The sequence below is a fragment of the Jatropha curcas genome, unplaced genomic scaffold, assembly GCF_041381405.1.
Source record: "Jatropha curcas cultivar XTBG-Jc1 unplaced genomic scaffold, XTBG_Jcur_1.0 HiC_scaffold_208_pilon, whole genome shotgun sequence".
NCBI lineage: Eukaryota > Viridiplantae > Streptophyta > Magnoliopsida > Malpighiales > Euphorbiaceae > Jatropha > Jatropha curcas.
Window position 1 is genome coordinate 20299 of NW_028322411.1, and position 23454 is coordinate 43752.

General features: G+C 32.7%; 2 protein-coding genes and 2 pseudogenes across 2 annotated transcripts; 3 read left to right on the top strand and 1 right to left on the bottom strand.

Moving 5' to 3' along the window:
• The first annotated feature begins 929 nt into the window (after nucleotides 1–929).
• On the top strand, nucleotides 930–1803 carry LOC149491962 (uncharacterized; annotated as a pseudogene).
• Nucleotides 1804–7427: 5624 nt separating this feature from the next.
• Nucleotides 7428–8557, top strand: LOC149491963 (beta-1,3-galactosyltransferase pvg3-like; annotated as a pseudogene).
• Nucleotides 8558–9014: 457 nt separating this feature from the next.
• On the bottom strand, nucleotides 9015–14695 carry LOC149491964 (uncharacterized). Its single transcript, XM_089716943.1, has 2 exons — nucleotides 13228–14695; nucleotides 9015–9620 (listed from the first exon to the last, which is right to left on the bottom strand). The coding sequence occupies exon 1, from the start codon at nucleotides 14623–14625 to the stop codon at nucleotides 13258–13260; it is 1368 nt and encodes a 455-aa protein (XP_089573069.1). The 5' UTR covers nucleotides 14626–14695; the 3' UTR covers nucleotides 9015–9620; nucleotides 13228–13257.
• A 3219-nt stretch (nucleotides 14696–17914) lies between these two features.
• Nucleotides 17915–22285, top strand: LOC105635595 (protein YIP4b). Its single transcript, XM_012218675.4, has 3 exons — nucleotides 17915–18564; nucleotides 21589–21663; nucleotides 21833–22285. The coding sequence occupies exons 1-3, from the start codon at nucleotides 18073–18075 to the stop codon at nucleotides 22091–22093; spliced, it is 828 nt and encodes a 275-aa protein (XP_012074065.1). The 5' UTR covers nucleotides 17915–18072; the 3' UTR covers nucleotides 22094–22285.
• The last annotated feature ends 1169 nt before the right edge of the window (nucleotides 22286–23454 follow it).

Here is a 23454-nt window from a genome sequence, read left to right on the forward strand (position 1 = left end):
TCGGTATTTCAGTTTTAACACCTTATACTATTCTCAAAAAAAAAAAAATACTATATACTTTGAACATTTTACCAAATTTAGTAAGTTTACTCTAAATAAATGGGATACCGTAATTAGAAATTTTATCCAAATAAATTAATTGGAGGTAATGTTAAGAATGTTGAGTATTTCATTTCAATTCCAACTCTATCAATATTCAAATAACTAATAATTAATATTATATTAACATTTAACTTTAAAAATTAGAAGGTAATAAGAAAAACATAATGCTACCTCAAACATAAATAGCTGAGATGATAAAAAGGTTTAAAAAATATCTAATTGGTACTCGAGGTCAAATGAAAAGCTTGATTGGGGTTTTGTTCCCTTCCTTCTGTATTAAAAAAAAAAAAAAAATGAAAGCTTGATTGCCAAGTTTGAGTAATATCTAATTGACCACAAGATGCCTCCTTTTTTTTTGCTAATTTTGACTTTCTGAATTGCGAACTTTCACTTTAAATTGCGTTTGCAGGTTGCAGCTGCCTACTTACTTACCGTGAAATTTCTATGCCAAGTCAAATGCCTTAGGCAGCAGCGACTGGGCAACTTCGGATTTGGATTAGTTCTAAATCTATTCCTAATACATCCAAAACCATCACATAATTATCAAATTCCAATTTGCTCCAACCGCGTGCCGCCTAAATATATTATACCGTGGATAATTTTTTCAACAGATATAATTTGTTCTTTTAATTATTCTGCAATTAATTAAGTACCTAAATGACAAGAAGTCAAGCTTTCTATCCAATAAAAAATACGCACGTGTCACTAAATCTTAAAAAAAAAAAAAAGTAATTATTTCAAATTCTTGACCATGCAAAATGGCTAAATCATTACACGGTAATCCATTTCTCTACGTATTTGTTTATTTCCTTGCAGAAAACTTCCACACCAACTGGCTTTAAATATCGCTTGCTTTGCTTATCACTTTACATAAAGAGTCTTTCCTTCAACAACATAACTCTGCCTTTTCTCAATATATACAACGCAAACAAAGAAAGAAAAACACAAATCGGATCGTCTGAAATGGGGAAAGACACCAACTGGTCTCTACTTAGCCGCCTTAAGACGGCGGTGAAGAAGGTTAAGATCCTACTAAATCTCGACATCAACCGGTGGCGGCTGGTGGCTTCGTTTATTGGCGCTTCTTCTCCAACGAAGAAAAACCACCGGCTTAGCTTCAATGAAAGACCGGGATTAAGGGCTTGTACGAATGATGATGATGCAGAATCAGAATATTCATTTTTTCTCCTTCTTCTTCTTCAAAAGGGCTGTATAGAACTATAAGCTATCCTTCAGATCAAGATGATATTGATAATCGAGCTGAGTTATTTATTGAAAATTTTCGCCGGCAACTGCAGATTGAGAGGCAGATTTCTTTAGAGCTTAAATATTTACAAGGGAATAGTAATAGCTTCAAATTGAGGTCTCCATGATTATATTTTTGAAGCTTGATTGATTGAAGTTTCTGCTGCTGCTGGTGATGGAGCCTGTGTTTTATTAGAGGGTTTCCTGCTCTGCATTTTCTATTTATCAAGAACTGGATTTTCTGCAAAGAAACGACGGAAGGAAATGCAAGGATGTGTCGTGCGCACCCTCAACCGTTGGATGGGAATGTGCACAGAATCAACCGCTGGATGAGAATACTCAACAAAAATGTATTTTTGGTTGTTATTTTTATCTTTTTTTTTTTTTTTTTCATTTTTGAATGTCAGATTATGGGATTGTTTTGCATATGTAATCCATTTGGGGATGGTTTGATTCTTTATTTTTAATTGTTCTATTCTTTAATTTGTACATGGGTTCCTAATCTCTATTGTGTAAATAAGGAAAATGAAATTAATATATATATATATATATATATAGATATATATATATATATATATATATATATATATATTATTTGTAGGTTTTGGATTGTGTATATTAATTATTACAGGTCTCTTATTTTCCTCGATTCTGTTTTATTAGTAATCTTTGTATATCCTTCTCAAAAAAATAAAAAAATCTTTGAATATCTTTTTATATATCTATCTATATGATGATGTGGAGAAACTTATTGATGACATGGCATTCTGTTATTTCTTAACTTTTATTATTTTCAACTTAATTTTTTAATTTGAAGAAAGTAAATTATGAAACTATTAATTAATAATCGTTTAATAAATTTATTTGCATTAATGAAAACTCTTTTTTTTTTTTTGGAATAATTAATAATTCATACAACAAATTTTTGGATTAATAATAAATTTTTTAATTTTTTTCGTTTTAAAGAAGTATTGTTTTGCTTTTTATTTAATTATCTATGTCTATTTAGTAATTATTTTTATTTTTTTAGATTTTTTTATTTATAGTCACTTGCATAACTTAATTCTTTGATATACAAATTTTTGATACTATCTTTTCAACCGTTATGTCTATTTATATTTCTACTCTATTTATAAAAATCAAGCTGCGTTTTCAATCTTAGATAAAATTTTATGGGTTGGTTAAATATTAATTTAATCAAATAAAAATATTGAAAAAGCTTTGAAATGATCGAAGAACTGAAGAACATAGTTTGTCGTTGTTGTGGCAGACCACTAGGCTCCATGAGACGTTCGCCGTTTAGTCAAGGGACGAGAATTCCATGACCTTTTGACTACATCGCAACTCTTCTGGGGATGCGGATGGCCGTCGCTTGCTGGCATTACAGCCTTTCACTATCACCGATGATAAGGTTTTAACAAAGAAAAACGATTTTGGAGAAGATGATTCATTTTGCATTTTGGTCTCTTATTGTTTTTCAGTTTTTCAATTTGAATTATAAACCTTTTAATTTGTTCAATTAGGTCATGAAATTAATTTTGATTAGATATAGAAAAATTATTGCAATTCCATCAAAGTTAATCAAAATATATAAAAAAAAAGCCTCACCAATTCTATAAAACTCCGCGTAGAATTTTAGTGGAATCTATAGAAATCTTTCAATTCTATCAAACTCAACAATTCTTTTAAAATCTAACACAACCTTAATTTAATACACCCCAATATACTCTTTTTTTTTTAAGATTCTCTTCCAAAGAATTTTTTTTTTTTTTTTTTTTAAGTTGGCTGGCATTTACGTGCTTGTGTGTAATTAATATTTGTTAGAAATTTTTCTGTAATACTAAGTGTATATGTATTACATGAGTATAAGTAGAAATTAATGTAAAAGTTATCGAGAGCAAAATCCCACTTAAAATATTTAAGTTATCGCTGCATAAAATATATTTAATCCTTTGAAATTACACGCACATAAATTCCTGTAAAAAATAAACAAAATAAAAATAAAGCTAAGCTAAATATAAAATGAAAATGAAAATGAAAAAACAAAACCGAGTAAACATCTAAAACAAAGTAATGAAATTTCACCATGTTATTCTTTCAACCGACAAATACATTGAATAGGTTAAAATGAGGAATTAAGCTAAGCTTCATAGAAAGAAATTTAAAAAGTTTATAAAAAAGAAAAAGAAAAATAAAATAGTGAATAAAAAAGAAAATCTTGAACTTTTTGTTTGTATATCACCATATATAAATATTCAAATTCTTAATCAGCAAAAAAAATACAATTTTTAAAGCTAAAACCACTAATACATCATCCAAATTCTTTGAATTTTAAATCAAAAGAAAAAAAACATATAAATAGTCTTTTCTATAATAAATTCAATATAATCATACAATAATAGATTGAATTTGAAGATCTCAAATATTATCGACTTAAAAATATTCAACTTATCATAAGAAAAAAAACTAAACTTGAGTTTTTATAATTTACTCAAAAACTGAAACTAATCATTAAACAAATCAAAAGAGAAATAATAAATAAATAAAAGACATTACTTATCATCTTATCTTATGGTTTTTAAACTGTATTTTATAATGTGTATTTTTTTAAACACGTTATTTTTTTAACATTTTTCAAATTATTAAAATTTAAACATACTATATTTGATTTGAATTTAGACTACATAAAATAAAATTTTTATATTTGTAAATTGAAAAAAATTTAAAGATTTAGATATTGTATTGTTTTCCTATCACATATTTGCTTTCTACAAAAAAATAAATAAATAGCATATTTAATTTGAATTAAAAACTAATAAAATCTTTTTATATATATGTAAATTATAAAAATTCTAAAAATATAATTGAAATATTTAAATTTTTTATAGTGCCACGATTAATGAATTTAAAACTCACAAAAATGAAGAAGCAATTCATTATTGAAAAGTAAATGATGGGAGAGAAAAATGAATAACAAAAAGAGAAATACTCAAAAATTCACAAAAAAAAAAGATAAATCAAGTACTCAATCTCTATACAATCTCATTTTTTAGAAAAAACGTCACGTCATCGTTAGAGAAAATCCATTTATTCTCTTTTATTTATATATATATATATATATATATATATATGATAATGATATTGATTCAAAGTTTAATTATTCCCTTTTTATAACTTGGGTTAATTATTAAACATTCTCAAATTGATAACCATCATAACAATTTCAAAATTTGTCCTCTTGTATTGCTTTCACGTTGAATTAATGCTCAAATGTCAAGAAGCTTCAAGACATAAGGATTCATATTTCAATACCTTGTTTATGTATATAAATAAACTATATTAAGCTAATCAATGGTGATCTGGTTGGTCTTTTCACTTATGTGATAAATAAAAGTCTTGAATTCGAGTTCTTTCGAACATAATTATTTTCACGGCTTCACCCTGTTACGTAGCCCGTCGAATTATTTCGCATGTTAAAATCTAATATTTCCCTTTGACCTGCAATATTATATGGAATCAAGTTAATTATATATTTATCTTGTTAATTATATAAAGATTTTAATTGCCTTAATAATTTTGGACTGCTTCAAGATAATCAATTGTTAGATCTGGCTTTTGGTTATTAGTCCTTAGTAGTTTATAGTATCTCATAGGGTCATACATGTGAAGCTATGAGTCCAAGAATGAGAAGCACGTAGATTAGCCCTAATGATTCTCCTTAAAACAAGGGACATATAAGTCTTTCGTTGTACTGATCATGTGGTTCTCACATCATTTTTAACCAACTAAAGTTGTTTCTTTAGCCATTCCGCAACCCCCAAAATCCATTTAGCCGAGCCATGTCGACAAAACAGTTGGAGCAGATTTTAGTTCAGCTAATTTATACGGTCAGAGAAAACATACCAAGTGTTCAAGTAACATTTGGCTGTGCATAAAATTTTTTCGTATTAACTGATAGCTAACGAAAATTTAAGGGTTAAATTGAATTTTAATGATTTATTCATACATAAATCATATACATTGTGCAAATAAAATAGACATAAAAATCTCAATGATTTATAAAAAATTATAATTTATCTTTATTTGTTTTAATTTTTTTTCAAATCATTTAGTAACTTTTCAATTTTTCATGATTGATATACAAACTTTATAATAGACTATGATAGTGATGATATCAATTTCTTTGGATTTTTTTTCATTCATTAGAAGATCCAAGAGACTAAAGAATATGGGCTATACAATAAAAGTAGTTGTAATCTTTCATTTACTCACCAAATTAATAAAAATTCTTCTAATTGAAAAGTCTCCAACTTAAAACTTCTCATTCCACATATAAGTGAGAAGAGAAGACTAATCATATTACACCTGATTGACTTTGAAAAATTATTTTATTTATAGATGAGCATTCGGTTTGATCAATTCAATTCGATGAATAAATATTTGGTTAAAAAAAAAATTAGATTTTTGGTGATCAGTTAAAGATTCAATTAAAGAAAATTAGTTTAACCGAATTAATTAAATTAATCGACTCCCAGAACTACGTCGTTTTGATTAAGTAGATAATAAAATTAAACATTAAAATATTATTTTTATTTTGATTTAATAGTGATTAAAAATTTTGATTAATTTTTAGTTCGATTAAATTGGTTAATCACAAATTTCAATTAAATTCGATCAATTAACTAAGTTTTCATTTTCTTTAACTACGGTAAGGTTCATGATCAAAATTAATTCAGATAAAACGATTTAATTAAAATATTACTCGAATTGGGCGAATTGCTGAATGCTCACCCCTAATTTTATTAGAGGAAGAGGTTTTGGGAAATTATATCTATATAGATCTCAAATGAAATAATTTCAGTTTAGGAAATTGATTTATTTAAGGAAATTGAACTTCCAAGTATAAACACCTGAAACCTAATCATATTCCTAATCAATATATAGAAAGCATAAAATTAAAATTAAAGTTTTGAACAAAAGCAAAAGAATCAAAGTTCAAAAGGTTTCTTGAATCATTATAAAGCAATTGCAAAGGAGAATTACGAGGTCAATGGTATTGCTTGTTATTCAAGTACGGTGAGCCATACTTAAGCTTAAGGTCTTCAATTAGATTCTATGTTGTTCATGCATATGCAAAAATACCTAAAATTAAGACAACTTGACCAAATCACTTCATATATTTTCAACTTTAGGCTCAATTCCACCATCCTTCATCAGTAGTGTCCGTAATTCTCTGCACTTCTTTGGTATGGAAATTGAAAATAAGATCCACATAATGCACCCTCGTTGAAGGAACATAAGTGGTCAATGTGTTGAAAAGACTAAAAGGCCCTAAATATTTAGGGTCGAGCACTCGGTTGACTTGGTTTATACCGAGTCAAACCAAAATTTTTTGTAGGGAAACTATATTGAAATTATTCAGTTTAGTTTTTTGGTTTTGGCTTAGGGTCTGTTCGGCAAAATTAGTTGTTCTGATAGCTGTTAATTGTTTAAAAATGTTTAGTTGTTAGTTGTGTTAAAAGTGTTAAATTGTTAATTGTTTGAACAATTTTTATGAAACGCTAAAAGTTAAATGTTACACGAATTAATTTTTTGTAAAATGCTACCTTAACCTTTAAAAACTAGTCCAAACTCTATATTACCGAATACTATAAAAAATAGTAATCAACATTTTAATTAATTAAAACTATAAAAGCTATTTAAAAAGTTGGCATCGAATACAACCTTAATTTTTTTTTTTTAATAAAATTAGATTGGTTTTAGAGTTTACAAGTTTTTTGGATTTTGTATAATAAAAATTGAATCAAACAAAAAAAATTAGATGTTTCTATTTGAACTAAAATCTAACCAAATTTTTATAAACTAAATCAAATTAAACTAATCAATTCAGTTCGGTTTGGTGGGTTTATAGCATGATGATGAACCCGATAAGTATCACACGTAAAAAGCCCTCTTTACCAAGGACATAAGTGTAAATCCAACCTTGACACGTTATTTTTCACATCGCCTTCCTTAGAGGAATAAAAGTCTAAGTGGATTGTCTAAATAGCACGGAATTGCCACCTTATACTTTGTATTTAAGAAACTTTCAAGCAAAAAATTATTAATATCGCTTGATTTTCAAACCCTCTATACCACCATATGCACATGCTAGCCTTAAACCATACCATTCTCCGATCACTTAAACTGTTCAAAAACCTTATAACAATGAACCACAAAAGCCCCGACCGGCGAAGATTCATCTCCCCTCTTTCTTCTTCATCTTCTTCCTTTGCGTATTAGCTTCTATAAACGAAGTTCGATTCGACAGCTTATTGAGATTAGGTAAAAGTGCTCTTGCCTATAATGTTCCATCTCAGGTCTCTACTAACTCAACTTCCGACGAAGTTCGCATTTTAATGGGTATTTTAACGCTTCCCGACCAATACCAACGCCGCCATTTTCTACGGATGATATACGGAACACAGTCTCCAATAGGTGCAAAGATTGACATAAAGTTTGTTTTCTGTAATCTAACGAAGGAAGATCAGAAGGTACTGGTTGCACTTGAAATAATGCGTTACGATGACATTATTATTCTCAACTGTACAGAGAATATGAACAAAGGTAAAACCTATACCTACTTTTCAAGCTTGCCTGAGATGTTAAACGACACTGATAGGCCTTACCCTCCTTACCATTATGTGATGAAAGGAGACGATGATGTTTATTTTAGGCTAGAGAAGTTAGCAGAGTCTGTAAAGCCATTGCCGAGGGAAGATTTGTACTATGGTTATGTTATTCCATGTTCAAGCATGGACCCGTTTAAGCACTATATGGCTGGAATGGGATATATGGTTTCTTGGGATATTGTAGAGTGGATTAGGGTTTCTGAAATTCCAAGAAACCATCTGGAAGGACCAGAGGATAAAGTTTTTGGGGATTGGATAAGAGAAGGGCATAAAGCTAAAAATAGGTTTAATGGAAAGTGGTCTATGTATAATTATCCTGAGCCTCCGACAGGATGTTCACATGAGTTTTGGCCAGACACAATTGCAGTTCATGCATTGAAGAATCAAGAAAAGTGGGTTAAAACATTAAAGTATTTCAATGTTACTGATAATCTTAAACCTTCTAAATTATACCATATACCTTAAATTAAATATATTTATATTTACCCAGATTAAATTTTACAATTTAAATGCTGGGTAATTGTTTTTGTAATTTATATTCTTTTCTTTCTCTTTTTTAATTTCCTGGAATTGATGACTTTGAGAGTCAAAAATGTAATAGAGGGGGCATAATTTGATGACCCATGAATGAATATGATTCTTTCTACATAACCTGTTAATTTCTGTGTTTTAATCTATTTATTGTTGATTTCTTCTGACATGCAATAACTCATTTGTGCCACTTCAAATTTTTTAAATTTCAACAATTAAAAGTTTTTAGTTTATGATTAATTCATCGATCCAGATTGATATTTTGCATTTTTGTAACTAAAAACTATATATATATATAAAATTGATTTCAAGTATCATATTTGTTTATGAACCAAACTGAATTAAGAATTTTAATTTATGGGAAAACAAAATTTCAAATCAAGCTAATTGAAAATTTATAAAATTGAACCTTTTTCAAATCAGAACTGTATATAGCTCGCCATAAACAGTCATACTATCACCAAATAAGGTAAATTTTTATGCAATTAATCAGAAAGTGGGTTAATTCAAATCACTCTAAAGAGTCTAGTCTAGTACACTAATGATTAATAGAAAATGGAATATATTCAACCAACACTACCAAATCATAGTATTTGGACATGGCCGACCTAAGCTAGTGCAAAAGCTACAGTATCTCCCTCGACACATGGTTGAAAATGATGAAACATATCATCTTCGTATTTGACAACCCGAAATAGCACCATTTATGAGAATGCCTACAGAAAGAATTATACTATTGCTGCCTGTCAAGTTAACATCCCATCAACCCAATCTCACAGCAACAGCAACAAATTACTGCCTAAGAGCAAAGTAGAAATTCTGAAATATTGCCAGAGCAGAAACCTCAAATTCCTCTGCCAGAGCATCTGACCGACTTAGAATATGACTGATAAAGCTGCAGGTATAGACAAAAACCCAGTGCTAAGGACAAGCCTGTCTAATTCTACAAAACTGCAATTTAGAAGCAATCCCACATATCTCATCTTTTTACTCCACTATGCCTGATACACCAATGGGCTTCACAGTTCCTGAATATCTTGGCGAAACAGAACCTCCTTCCCAAAGGTAATTCTGCAACATATAATAACAAAGTTATACTTTCAAATGCTGCTGCAGCTTCAAGAAAAGCAAGCCAACTAAAGAGAAATATTTGCTCTTTCCCTTAGCACAAGGGCAAATTGAGATGTCATAAAATAGAACATGTTCAAAGAAACTGTCACGACACGTTTACTGTTAGTTTCAAGAAGCAAAAAGCAAGTTCATAGAAAAAGCAGTCTCAAATGAATTCTCCAGAGAGAATAAATATTATCATTGACCATAGAGAAAAACCTTCTGGTGACACTTTATTTGATAGAGAAATAAATATTATCATTGACTATTGGAACAACTTCTGCTGATACTTCAAGTTATAAGATAGCCCTTGCTTGTCATGAGATGGTAGGAACTCCAGTAAATACTCACAACCTAAATTAACTCGGCTTGTTTATCCAACCAACATTACAGCACAACAAAAACCTAAAAAATCAGATGTTGAGGAAACCGCTTCGCTTCAACCAGATTTCATGTGCATCTATCCTAGCAACAATGAGCGTTCAGAAGACATCCTTGTACCTGCTATTACAATCATATTGCTATCAAAATAAAGGGCCAGTTCAAATCAAAAACCTCTACTCTAAAGTCAATGAAACACTCAAATTGGAACCCTTGATAGTCTCAGATTAATAAGCTGCTTTTGAAAATTTTTAGTATCCTGTATAATACACAAAATTGGTTGATGCCTTCTATTTTCTTTAACACATTCTATAGTTTTTCCACTCACTGGTTGTAGAAATTCTCAGACATGATCATATTTTCTAATTTTGCTAAATCAGATTTTGTTCTTAAGAAGTGAAAATGTTTTCCATGGAAAATAAAAAACCAGAAAAGTGTTTCCATAAGTAAACAGGCTTACTTGTCCTGAAATTATTAATTCTCTAATCTCTGCAGTTGAGGAAATGGAGGAAGAGCAAAGAAATCTCTGCAGCTTGCCCCATGTTTCTTGGTTAATTGAACAGCTTCTCAGATCTTCCAATTAGCGGAGCATTATTTATCAAACCTGTCTAAATTTGGCTCACTTAAAAATTTCTGAGTAGACTACAATTTTGGTCTTCTCCATGGAGGACAAGCTTTAGATAAGTATTTAATTGTTGGTTTCAAATGCCAACCTGGGCATTTTTCAATCCGGCTATTATTGATAATTAGTGATACTTTTCATCCACAAGACCAGCAAATTTGAATAAGCATTCATTTTACAGTTTTGAAATCTCAAAATTCATGTGGATTGACCCTAAAATCTGCTGAATATGTGTCTAAAAAGGTAGATTTTGAAAGCCTGGTGAGACTAAACTCAGTAGTTACACTTCTCAAGGACCATGGATTCACCAATTCCCACGTCTCTAAAATTGTTGAGCAATGTCTTGAGATGCATTTAGTCATGCCAGAAAAGGCAATCTTGAGCTTCTAAATTATGTAGGAGTTGCTAGATAAAACCACTCCATAGCTGCTTCTAGGTAAGACTATAAATGAGTCCAACCGCTCATGAGCAGCTCGAAGCTTGGCTCTGAAAAAGCTTGTTCAAGTTCATTCAATAAGCTTAACGAGCAAGCTCGAGCCTGCTTTTCGAGATTGTTTAATGAATAAAACAAGACAAGCCAAGCACAAGCTCCGGTTCGGGCTTGTAAAGGGGCAAAAAAATTTTTTTTTTTTCCGCTGTAAAGTATAAACTGTAAACAAGCAGACTCAGCTTGAGCTCAATAGAGCTCTGTTTGACTTGACTCATTTACAGCCCTATTTCTAGGAACCCAAATATATCATTTTGGGATCCCTAGAATGCTGTGCACTCCACATTAATCATATCCTCAAAAGCATACTTGTCTTTGAAAAAAAAAAGTATTTACAACTTTGAGAAGCGTGGCAACATTTCCGATACAGGCATAGCTTTACAAAATTTCTGTAAATTTCTCACCTTGAGAGGGCTTAGTATATTCATTTGTGTGCATACAAGTTGGCAAGTTATCTAGACGGGTTCAGAAGACTATGGAAATGGGATTTGACTCTTCAAAGTTTAAATTTGTTAGACTCTACAATTCTTTTCTCCAATGATGCACTGAGTACAAAATGGATGCATAAAGGAGGTGAGCTTGTATGAAGAAGTGATTAAGCATCCAGTCCGAACTAGGTTCATCCATAGATAGATACTCCCTCCATCCTAAAATGTTTGTCCTTTTGATTTTTGCACAAAGTTTAATAAACAAAATAGTTATAATGCTACATCATACAAAATATCCCTACTTTTCCAAAATTGTCCTCCTTTAAAACAAAATGATTATTCCTAGAATCTAAAACAAGTTATAGATGAGGGGCATAAAAGGAAAGTAAATATCTCTTAAGTAAATTGGACAAACATTTTGGGACTTCTAAAAATGGAAACACAGATAATGTTAAGGGATGGAGGGAGTAATTTTTTTGAAGGAGAGGAAAACGATCTAGAAAGTAAAGCTAGAACTTGGATTTGACCAGTAGAGATGTTGCCATGGGTAACAATCCACTGAAATTATTCTGCATTCAGTGTGGAACAATCATCGATTTAAAAGTGGTTTTTCTAACTTTAGTCCCTGTTGATTTGTTCACTTCTTTTTCCCTTTTTTTTTTCTCTCTCTTTCTCTTTAAAGTACAGAGGATAATATGAACTAGCTTAAGCTGAAGCAATCTTTGGGGTGATAGAGATTAACGTATTAATAAAATATATCTTTCCAATTTTCTGTTCATCTTGGCATAATATCTACCAGCATTTTTCTTCCCTTGACAGAAACTAGAGTGACAATTTAATATCAAGGGAGATTTAACCGGTACCAACTTTTACTTGCATCAAATAACCATTTGATTTTAGAAGTAAACTATGTAAAGAAGCTAGCTTTTTTTTTTTTTTTTTTTTAGCTACAACATTCTAGTATTTTCCCAAGTCCCACTTATTTTAAAGTGCAGCAGTTATAAGAAGCAGCTAAGGTTAATATAACTATCATGATTCAAATTTAGTCGCTACATTATACCAAAATCACCTTTTTAACTTAATAGTCTATGTAAGACTGATTGTTCGATCTATTTAACTCAACTCATTTCCCTAAATTGATTCGGCATTTTTCTTCCCTTTACAGAAACTGGAGTCACAATTTATATCAAGGGAGGTTTAACAGGTACCAACTTTCACTTGCATCAAATAACTACTTGATTTTAGAAGTAAACTATGTCAAGAAGCTAGATTTTTATTTTTATTTATTTTTTATTTTTATTTTATTTTTTATTTTTTTTGCATTTTATTTAGCTACAACATCCTAGTATTTTCCCAAGTTCCACTTATTTTAAAGTGCAGCAGTTATAAGAAATAGCTAAGGTTGATATAACTACCATGATTCAAATTTAGTCTCTACATTATACAAAAATCACCTTTTTAACTTAATACTCTATGTAAGACTGTGATTGTTCGATCTGTTTAACTCAACTCATTTCCCTAAATTGATTCGTGATTCAGAAATTGAGGGAATTTCAAGTTCAAGCTACATAAAAATTCCACACTTCTTCCAAAACAAATGTAAAAGTAACTAAAGCTTTAAACATAGAACAGAAGGTTTGGCATACTTACTTGTAATACAACCTCTAAGAAATAATGATGTTACAAAGCAGCACCATTACTGATAGAAGATGCCACATTTCTTCTTACAGGGCGAATTCCTTTCTTCAAATAAGAGGAATTCCAATCCCCACCATCTTGAGCATAGTAATCCATGGGATAATCACCATCATTTGCATCAGCATTTGTACATCCAGAGCATAATTCATTGTCACGCCCGCAATCACAACCACCACAACACCCTGATTTTGCCACCCACCAACCTGGTAAATCCCCAAGTGCAATCTCTGCCTCAAAAGGTGTCAAAAGAGGCTTTTTAAATGCCTCTCCCCAATCAATGGAAAGTCTAGGACAAGCAATCTGAATCCAAGCATCGACAGAATCTTCAAATAAGGCAATCCTAACTGGACTAATTTCTGACATCAAAAAAATTGTATAAGAAAATCCTTTTTCTTTCATTTTCTTCTCTAACCTATCTAAAATCCTTGGATTCCCTTGCCTTCCTAGCGTACCCAACACAATTCCCCAATTCCTAGCTTCCATAGCTCTCTCTATTGCTCCTTTCCTTGTCTCCTTCATTCCTTTATGATCATACTCCTCCAAAAACAATTTACCCATATACGGGTCATATCTAAACGCCTTAAGCCCTGGATTAGCTATCATAAACGCCTCCAAATGGAATCTTCCATCCGCCACAAACACCACAACTGTGTCACTCAAGCTTCCAACAATTGCATTAGAAGAGATTTTCGGTGCCGTACAACCTAGAACCTCGCCGGCCGATAAGGGTTTCGATTGAGGAATGAAAACTGAAAGGCCCATCCCTTCCAATTCAGGTTTGGCTTCTCGAATAGCCGTCGCGAATTGAATAGTACCGGCAAGAACAATACTCTTTTTATCATTTAAATTAAGTCTAATCGTACTAATCAAACGCTCAACATCAACCTTTATATCGACGAAAACGTAAAGGCAAGGGATTTTTGTAGCATCAATTGGGACTAAACAACTATGACCATAATGAATTAAAAGATCCGCACCTAATGCCAAGGCAGAGAGGTCGTCTACGCAACAGGCACCGTAAGTCACGTCGCCGAGGATGAAACAGTGGGAAATGCCAGCGAAGGAGGTGAATATGTCAGAGAGAACGAGAGAGTACATAAGCAAGCCCTCCGGCAGCTGAAGAGCAAGACGTTTGGCTCCGGTGGAGCGAATTCGCCAGACGCACTTGTGAATCTCTAAGTTGTAGTTCGAGGGCAAGAGAGATATGGCGGCGTTTAGAGATGAGTCGTTGAGGATTGAGTCTGGTATTTGGTTTCTGACGAAACGTTTCGGGGTTGGTTTCGGTTTGGTCGCGGTGATGGTGGGTTGGATTTGAATAGCTGGCTTGCTTTGGTCTGTATTACTTTCCATGATCAATCGTGGATTGCAAATGGAGAAACCTTCTGGTTCTAAGTTCGTTTTCTGTACGTATTATGTCGAGTGTGGAAACAGTACAAGATGTTGTGGCCATAGTGTCGATAAAAGTGGAATACCAAAATTACCCTTAAACCTACTGTATAGCATGCAAATAAAAATAACACCTGAAAGCATACCTATGGTAAGTGCACGAGCCCTGCCCATACACTCAAAATATATATATATATATATAAATAATATACATTTTTTTTTCATCTAATTGGTAAAATAATTTAAATAATATAAAACATAATATTTTATACTTTTATAATCCTCTCTCAGTAGATGGGTATGACATATCATTTTTTTTTTTATGAAATTGAAAATAGCTTATGTATTATTAGAATCACAGATCGAACATCATAAGTTAAAGATAACGAATTTATAATCAATTCCAATGAACCCACATAAAACTTGAAGCCCGATCTAGCGTATGAGCTATCAGATTTGTTGATTCTTTTGATAAAGAACGAAGGCAATGCTCTTGATTATAGACACATCCTAGGGTATGCAAGCCTTATCGAATCATGAAGAAAAAGGGCAAATGCCATGATTTTTTATAAAACTAAAAGACAAAGAACTAAACTAATTAGCAATAGTTTTACAATCCTCTATTATAATGCCAAGATAAGAATAATCATTCCTCTCACAAACCAAGGCGTGATAGACCTGCAAACAATCTACCGTCAAAATCAATCTGTCATGTAAGAAATGATTCTTTAGCCAAGTGAGAGCTTCTCGTACCCCATTACTTCTGCCATTTGTGGATTAGAGGTTATACCAATATCTCTCATATTACCACCAACAATAAGGCTCCTGTTATTCCTTACAATCCACCCAACACCCGCCTGTCCTGTAGCCATATCATATCTTGCATCAGCCATATCATATCTTGCATTCACGTTACACTTTTATTCATGTTGTGGTGGCTGCCATTTTACTACTAGCAACACATGATTATCATTTAAAATCGAGCTTTATGCCTCACGCCTCGCTACTGTCCATTCATGCAAGAACTGTCGAGCTCGACCAATAACAATTGCAGTTGAAACTTGCTTTTATCTCCATATACAATACTATTCCGTGCCAACCAAATTTTCCATGCAATCATTACCACTTCACACAGCTGCTCGATACCACATTTAGATAGGAGAAACTCAAACCAGTCGTGAATGCTAGCTACAGACCTCACCCATCCTATAGTAGAGAGCATCCAACATTCTTTCGCAAATGGACAGGTTACTAAACAATGTAAAATTGTTTCCATCTCCAGATTTCACGTTGCACAGAAACTATTTGTTTGGATTCTCTTCGTGGCTAGAACACACAAACAGGTAGGATACCGGACAAGACCCTCCATATTAAATTAATCGCCTTTGGTGGCATGGGTAACTTCCATATCCTCTTCTAGCTATCCTGAGAAAATCTTGAAACATGTTGTGATTGATTATACAGAGCCCTATGAGAGATCGGGCTTTTTATTTAAAGGAAGGGGCCTATGTTGTAAAGGTGGTAGACGAGAGTTTTTTTTCTACCATTTACAGGTTTAGCATTCCCCATAGCTTTATTCCCCATATGTTTAGTGGTCGAGTGCGGTTGTTAAGGCTAATTCCCCGAAAGAGTTGCTCCCTACTAACAGCTCTTTGTCCGATTCTGTTCCTATCCTGCTCGATGAGGTGAAGTAGTTACACCGATAGTACGAGTAAGGATGCTTCTTTCTTCGCGAGATTTTGACATGAATACTGAGACGAACTTGCAATAGCCGCTCTTCACCGTATACATGCCTTTCAAATCATATTGCCACATCCAACCATCTTCGCATGATTGCCATCATAACGAGACCCTTTGAACCAACTAAATCTCCAGCCAAGTAAATAGTGCACTCAAAGTCTCCATACCCCACCTGCTACCACTCTTATCTATAAGGTCCACAACATAAATTTCCTCCATTCCAGTATTATTAGGATACTGGATATATGGAGAGTTTACATCCGAAAGCCAATGATTGTTTATTCATTCCCAATCCTGCGCCTGCATCCTTGAATCAGAAGCGGTTGTCCATCCATGATTGATCGCCAGATATAACTAGGATTCAAAAATATTTTAGGTAATTGTTTTCTTCAAAAATGTTTGTGGATTTGGAAATATTAAAGAATAATAAATGAGTATTTGCTAATTTTACTCTTTTTATTTCAAACAAAATAATTATTTATACAATTTTCTAAAACTATTCTAATCAAATTAATAGTGTTAAATAAAATACTTAATCACTTAAAAAAAATTAAACGAGATGCATCTGTTACTAAAGAGAGTAGCTTTTAGTAAAAATTTGATTTAATCAAGACAAAATTAAAATTAAAAGGTCACTTATGAAATTAAGCTAAGGAAATTTTTTGGATTTAAATAGAAGCCCTAATCGGCCTTTAAATCCATAAAATTCAATTTTTTTTTAAGAAAAATTATAGAATTAAATTTAAGAAAAACTTAATGCATATTATGATTTTATCTTTAGATATCCCATCAGATGATTTACTCGATTATAAATTATCATTCTAAATCACTATGTCTATTTGTCAGACACCGCATCAATCCTTTAGTCAACTCTCAACATAGATTTTTTATAACATTATTTGGTGATGATGAGAGACAATAGAAAAGTCTTTATGTAAATGAAAATTCATAGCTCCATCCTTAAAATGCGAAAGAAATCATCCTATACTATCGTGAAGATACCAATTACCGGAGCTTGAATTTTATTTTGTTGATGCTTTCCCCCATAAGTTATCGCCTTTTTATGGATATCAGTTTCTTGTAAAGCAAACAATTATTTTACTACAAGAACCTACACAATCCAAGCAACTAAATATATATATATATATATATATAGAAATTATGAAACCTTTTACATCTACACAAGGATTAAAATTAATTGTGTTGGTGAAATGGTTTTCTCTTTATGAAAGGCACCATTTTTTTTTAAGATAATATATTAAAATTTCATTAAAAAATTTCAAATCAACGCAAATACCATCGGGAGGACATAAAAATTTAGTGATGAGATTAAAAATTTAAAATCTTTTTATAATGTATATGATTCAGCTTTTATAAAAAGAGTTGGTTGTTGGTTATAATAACTTTTTGACGGTTGGGATGACATAGAAAAAGAAAATTTCACGTTGACTCTCTTTGCGAAATTAACAATTACTTAACGGCGACGTTTTAACCCCACAAAATAAACAAGAAACTTTCGCAACCTTAACACGATAGCAAATCGAAGAGACCCAAACCACCTTTCTGCGAGATTTCGATATTCTTCTCCAGATACTCGACTCTGACTCCACTCATAAATTTTTCATCACTTTCTCGAGAAAGAAAACCTACACTTCGCCAAGAAAAAAGGAAATGTCGCACAGCGACACAATCCCTCTTCATGCGTCCTCTCAGTCCGACATCGATGAGATCGAGAACCTAATAAACGCCAGCGTTCAATCTGGCCCAGCAACAGTCCTCCCGGCTCGCCCGCCAAGCCCGCCGCGAATCCCCGTCTCTTCCTCTCCATTCATCCCGTCGAATCTCCCTCCACCTCCTAAAACCGGCCAGAAGCCGTCGTCTGGACCTTCTGCTCCCACGGCCCCACCTCCACCGCCTGTCAACTCTGTATCGAATATTGGCGCCTCCGGATTCGGCTCGGCTCCGAATACGTTAACAGAGCCTGTCTGGGATACCGTCAAGAGAGATCTGTCAAGGATCGTCAGTAATTTGAAGCTGGTCGTGTTTCCAAATCCCTTTAGAGAAGATCCAGGAAAGGCTTTGAGGGATTGGGACCTGTGGGGCCCATTTTTCTTCATCGTGTTTTTGGGGCTTACTCTTTCATGGTCTGCTTCGGTGAAGAAGGTGAGTGACTTTCATATTTTCTTAATCTCTTTTTGCTTTTGCCTGTTGATATGAAAGATAATAGTTAGTTGTTGCTCTTTTTCTAATTTTTCCTATCCTTACTATTGCAAGCTATTTTTCATTTTCATTCTATATTTTAAATTGGTTAATGGAATCCAAGTCTTTCAACCGCTGCTAGATTATTTTTCTTTGCCGAAATGTGGGTGTTTGCTCTCAGTGAAGTAATGTTAATGTTGGCTATCAATGGCACAACTGTTTCTGTATGTTTTGTCTATGGAGCTATGGGTTTTGCCTTGTTATCCTTTTGAGTGCCCTGTATTGTGTCTGTTAATCCTGTTATGCTTACCTGAGATGTGGCTTAATGGGGAAAAAGGGCTCATAACTGTTATACAGATATTGGAAACTGGATAATTATACTTCTTGATAGTAAATTTTATCATACTTTATGAAGCAGAGAAGGAACTTTTTCTTTAACTCTGCCTGTGGCGTCTTTCATAATTATGCACTTGTTTATTATTTGTCTAATGCCTGATTAACCTTGATCTCTTTGGTGAGTCCTCATATACTTTCATGCTGGAGTCTAGTTCTCAAAAATGTCTGTAGCATCTGTTGTTCTCAGTGTTTTTCTGTGCTGAACATTTATCATTTTCTCCAAGCGGCACTTTTAATTGTATGTACTCGGCTTGGTATGATGACTTACCTTGTCAAAAAGTGAATGATGTGTTGCAAAATGGTATGCTCCATAGTCATCTTACAGCTTCAAGAGGTATGATCTTGATAGGCACTTATTTAGTAGGATTAGGTGTGATTTCTTGAGCTCATGCCTGTTATGCCCATAGTTTCAAATTTCTTTATATCTGCCTCCAATCTTGAACTCAAGTTGCAAGAATTTTGGATTTGGTTTTAACAATGTATTTCAGTTGTGCTCATTGGTTCTTTAATTGTTAACATAGTTATCTCTATAAGATGTCATATTCTGTTCTTTAGTAATCTGTTTTGAGCAGCTTAGAGCTCTTCATTCCATGTTCAGTGATTACAGCCTCTTAGTCTTATATGGTATCATAGAGTTTGAACATTGAGTATCAGATATTTACTCATTAGTATCACGTTTATTAAACCACCAAATTGATGCAGTGCTTTGGTTTCCCAATTTATCTAGCTTCTCATATTAAAATGAGGTTGCTGTTAGCAAGTCAGTTGCTTGAATCTAAACTAGGAATTTGACACTAAATTTGCATTTTCATTTCTTGTTCCTGTTCGACATTTGTCTATGAAACAGTACGCTATTTGTGCATATGGAAGTAGGCTTTCCTAGTAAAGGATCATCACTAAAGGGTATGAATTCTTCATTTGTTTAGGTGTACCTCTCAGGGGACAGGAGTATCTTGTTGTGGTACATCTGTACACGATGCCACTCAGTTCTGGTTTGTGTAAATCGTGTCATAAATGTTTGTTTAATACAACATATAAGCATGCAAATATACACACCTTTTGGTTAAAAACTATAATTGAACTGGTCAGTTTGGTCAATCATTTTTTGTAGAAACGTTTTTTCTATGTTCTTTTTGGCCTACCCTTTTAGCTAGAAAGGTTAAGGCTACTGATCTAGCAAAGCAGTGAGAAAAAAGAGCTTTCTACGGATATTCTAAGGTTCCAAAGGCTCAAATAGTTTTAGTTCTAACGGGGTAAACGGGTTCATATTTAAATAGTTGAGGAATATCTTACAAGAAGAAAATTTTAGAATTTGAGATACTTTATGGTTTCAATTAGATGTAGATTGGGTTTGCAATTTTCAGAAAGTGTATATACTCATGTCTAAAAGTGTTTTTAGACATTGTAGGCAACAGTCCTTCAGCTTCAAATAATCCTAAAGAGAGCTAAAATGTTTAAAATTGTTGCAGAACTGTTCTTCATTCCCCAAAAAAATTTGATTTATTTAATAGACTTTTTATATTATGAATCTCATGGTGCACGCCAATGGCAGCATGTGTTAAGCTGAACATGATGAGGTATGACAGAAACTGGCAGTATAACAAGGATTCTGACGGTAATCGGTGTAGTGGGTTTGCAAAGCTTATTGGCTTGTGCTTTCTTTTATTGGTGCTGAATTTGGGGTATCTATCATGAGTTGCTCTAGGCTTGGGAGGTGGGATTTGCTTTTGTTCCTTTAGAGATTGATAATATGTCAGTTTTTGAGCTCCAATGAAGACAGGATGAAGTATCCATGTGCACAGATATTTTAAACAGGACCTGTCTGTGATGTCTGAATCACACATAGCAGACTGGGTGGCTGACCTTGCTTTTCTCTTGCATCCCCAACCGTGTTTCCAAGATCCCCTACTCCGAGGTCTAACACCCTTGCTTAGCATCTCAATTTGTTGGGACTATTACCCTGTTGTGACCTGGGCCCCCCGGCCGGGGGGGGGGGGGGGGAGGGGGGGTTGTGGGATGCTAGCTGAAACCTGTTAGGATTTGGACTGCTATAAGGAAAATATTAACAGACCCAATCTAAGAACTAATGACAAAAACCAATCCATCTAATGAAAATTAGCAATGAGAGTTGAATCATAAAATTAAGAAAACCTAATTAAAATAAGATAGACCATGTTGCCTACATTTATCTTGAAGTGCAATTTAGATATCTAAGCATGTTCTTGTATGAGTATTCTGGTTTGCATTAGTTTCACATTTTATGATACATATATCCAGGGCAGAATGTATAAAATGAAGTGGAATTTAAGTGTGTGTTGCATCTTTGTTTATGATCTTGTTACTTAAATTTTATATTCTTGTACTTCCTTTTTGATGGCAATTCTACTTCCGTCAATTGTGATATTCTTACACAATCCACAAATCATGATCTTTCCTTTGATGTTTGAGGGGAGGGAATAGGTTCTGAACTAATGACCTAAAACTGCAAGTGTACCAAGCAAAACCTAGTTGATTACTGTATTGTAATGTGCTTTTCCTTTCTATTGTAGAAAAAAAATATTGCATTTTAACACATTTCATATTGCTTCCCAGTCTGAGGTTTTTGCTGTTGCCTTTGCGCTACTAGCAGCTGGTGCTGTAATCTTGACATTGAATGTGTTGCTACTGGTAAGATCTCTCTTCTCTCTCACTCTCTCTCTCTCTGTCCAGCATGATCAAGAACCTTAATCGCACTGTGCTAACATTTTTCTGTATAAACTGGAAATTAATATACCAAGATACTATTATGCTGAATTTTGGGAACCCTGAAAGTGGTAACCATATTTGTTGTTTTCAGGGTGGACACATAATATTCTTCCAAAGTCTGAGCCTTCTAGGTTATTGTCTCTTCCCTCTTGACGTTGGAGCCCTAATCTGTATGTTGAAGGACAATGTGTTGATAAAAGTGATTGTGGTGTGTGTGACATTGGCTTGGAGCTCATGGGCTGCCTATCCATTCATGAGCACTGCAGTCAACCCAAGAAGGAAGGCTCTCGCCCTTTACCCTGTTTTTCTCATGTATGTATCCGTTGGTTTCCTTATCATCGCCATTAATTAATGCAACAAACCCATCTATATTGCCGAGATTTCCTTAAGCAATTGAAACTCACTTGCAGTACATAGGAATTTTATATGGTTGATTTTTTTTTTCTTCTCATGCTACTATATCTCTTTTTGACCTTATTTTCAACTAAACATGTTATGGAGACTCAAATGTTATACTGGTAAAAAACTTTGGTGTATTTCTATACTTTTTACATGGTGTCGTTTTTGTACCGAGTTAGTAATACTTTTCTCAACATGGAATTGGGTCTTTGATGTTATGAAATCCTATTTCTAAGATTTCTTGTTTCCTCTTAAGTCTTAAGGCTTGTTTGCTGTCCGAGGAATCTGTTTCAGGGGCCCAATCAGGTTCATGTGACAGGCTTGGGAAGGTGGTCAAGTTTTTGACAGGAATCCAATCCATTGGGTCTAGCTGTTGCTTGATTTATTTATACCTCCAGAATGAAAATGAGAATAGAAATGGAATTTCATAATATTAACAGTGGAATACTATTTATTTTTTTTATATTTAAATAGATTAGCCAGGATGTCTAAATTTAAAATTTAATCCATTGTATAGTTCTTTGGTTTTATTTCTGTTTTATGACTAGATCAAATAAAATTTATTAGGATTAGATAGTGTAACAGGGACAAAATTAAAATATTATATAATGAAATTAATATAACATTCCATTAATGATTAAGTAATTATAATTAAATTCTGAAATGAAGGAAACCAGATGATTAAATAGTAATCCATTTCAGTATTAATGACAATGACACATCATTTTGTTTGTCAGGTCACAAAAGGCTGAATCTAATACAAGGCTTGTGATTTAGAATTAGGGTAAAATATAATTAGATTTCTAAATTATGTTCAAATTAACAGTTAGATATATTTAAAAACATAATTATGATATTTTTAACTTATATTTTTTTTGGTCTTTCCGCTCAATCCATAATGGTAAAGAGTTATTTTTTAAAAGTAAAATGTAACATAATCTTTTAAAAAAAAAAAAAATGTAAAATGTAACATAAGTTAGAAATCTCATAATTATTTTTCAAATGTAAAAGAATTTAAGTATTAATTTATTAGCGATTCAACTATATTTTAGCTGAACTATTTTCCTCGCGATTATCTATGCACCCAAAGAGTTACTCTGATTCACATGCTTCGCCAGAGCCACGGGTCCTGAATTATATGTACGAGCCTATTTGTTTTACTCATTTTTCGTCGAGTTTTTATTTTGGTAAGAAGATGTTTCATTTTATCAGAAAATCGGGTAAAAATTTGGCCCTATTGTAAATTACACATTTTAATTATAAAATTTTCAGAAGAATTAAGTTATGTAATTTCAATTCCATCTTTTGTGTATT

Coding starts and splice junctions, on each gene's coding strand:
- LOC105635595 (XM_012218675.4), top strand. CDS start 18,073: ATGTCGCACAGCGACACAATCCCTCTTCATGCGTCCTCTCAGTCCGAC. Junction 18,565..21,588: donor GGTCTGCTTCGGTGAAGAAG/GTGAGTGACTTT, acceptor ATTGCTTCCCAG/TCTGAGGTTTTTGCTGTTGC. Junction 21,664..21,832: donor CATTGAATGTGTTGCTACTG/GTAAGATCTCTC, acceptor TGTTGTTTTCAG/GGTGGACACATAATATTCTT.
- LOC149491964 (XM_089716943.1), bottom strand. CDS start 14,625: ATGGAAAGTAATACAGACCAAAGCAAGCCAGCTATTCAAATCCAACCC.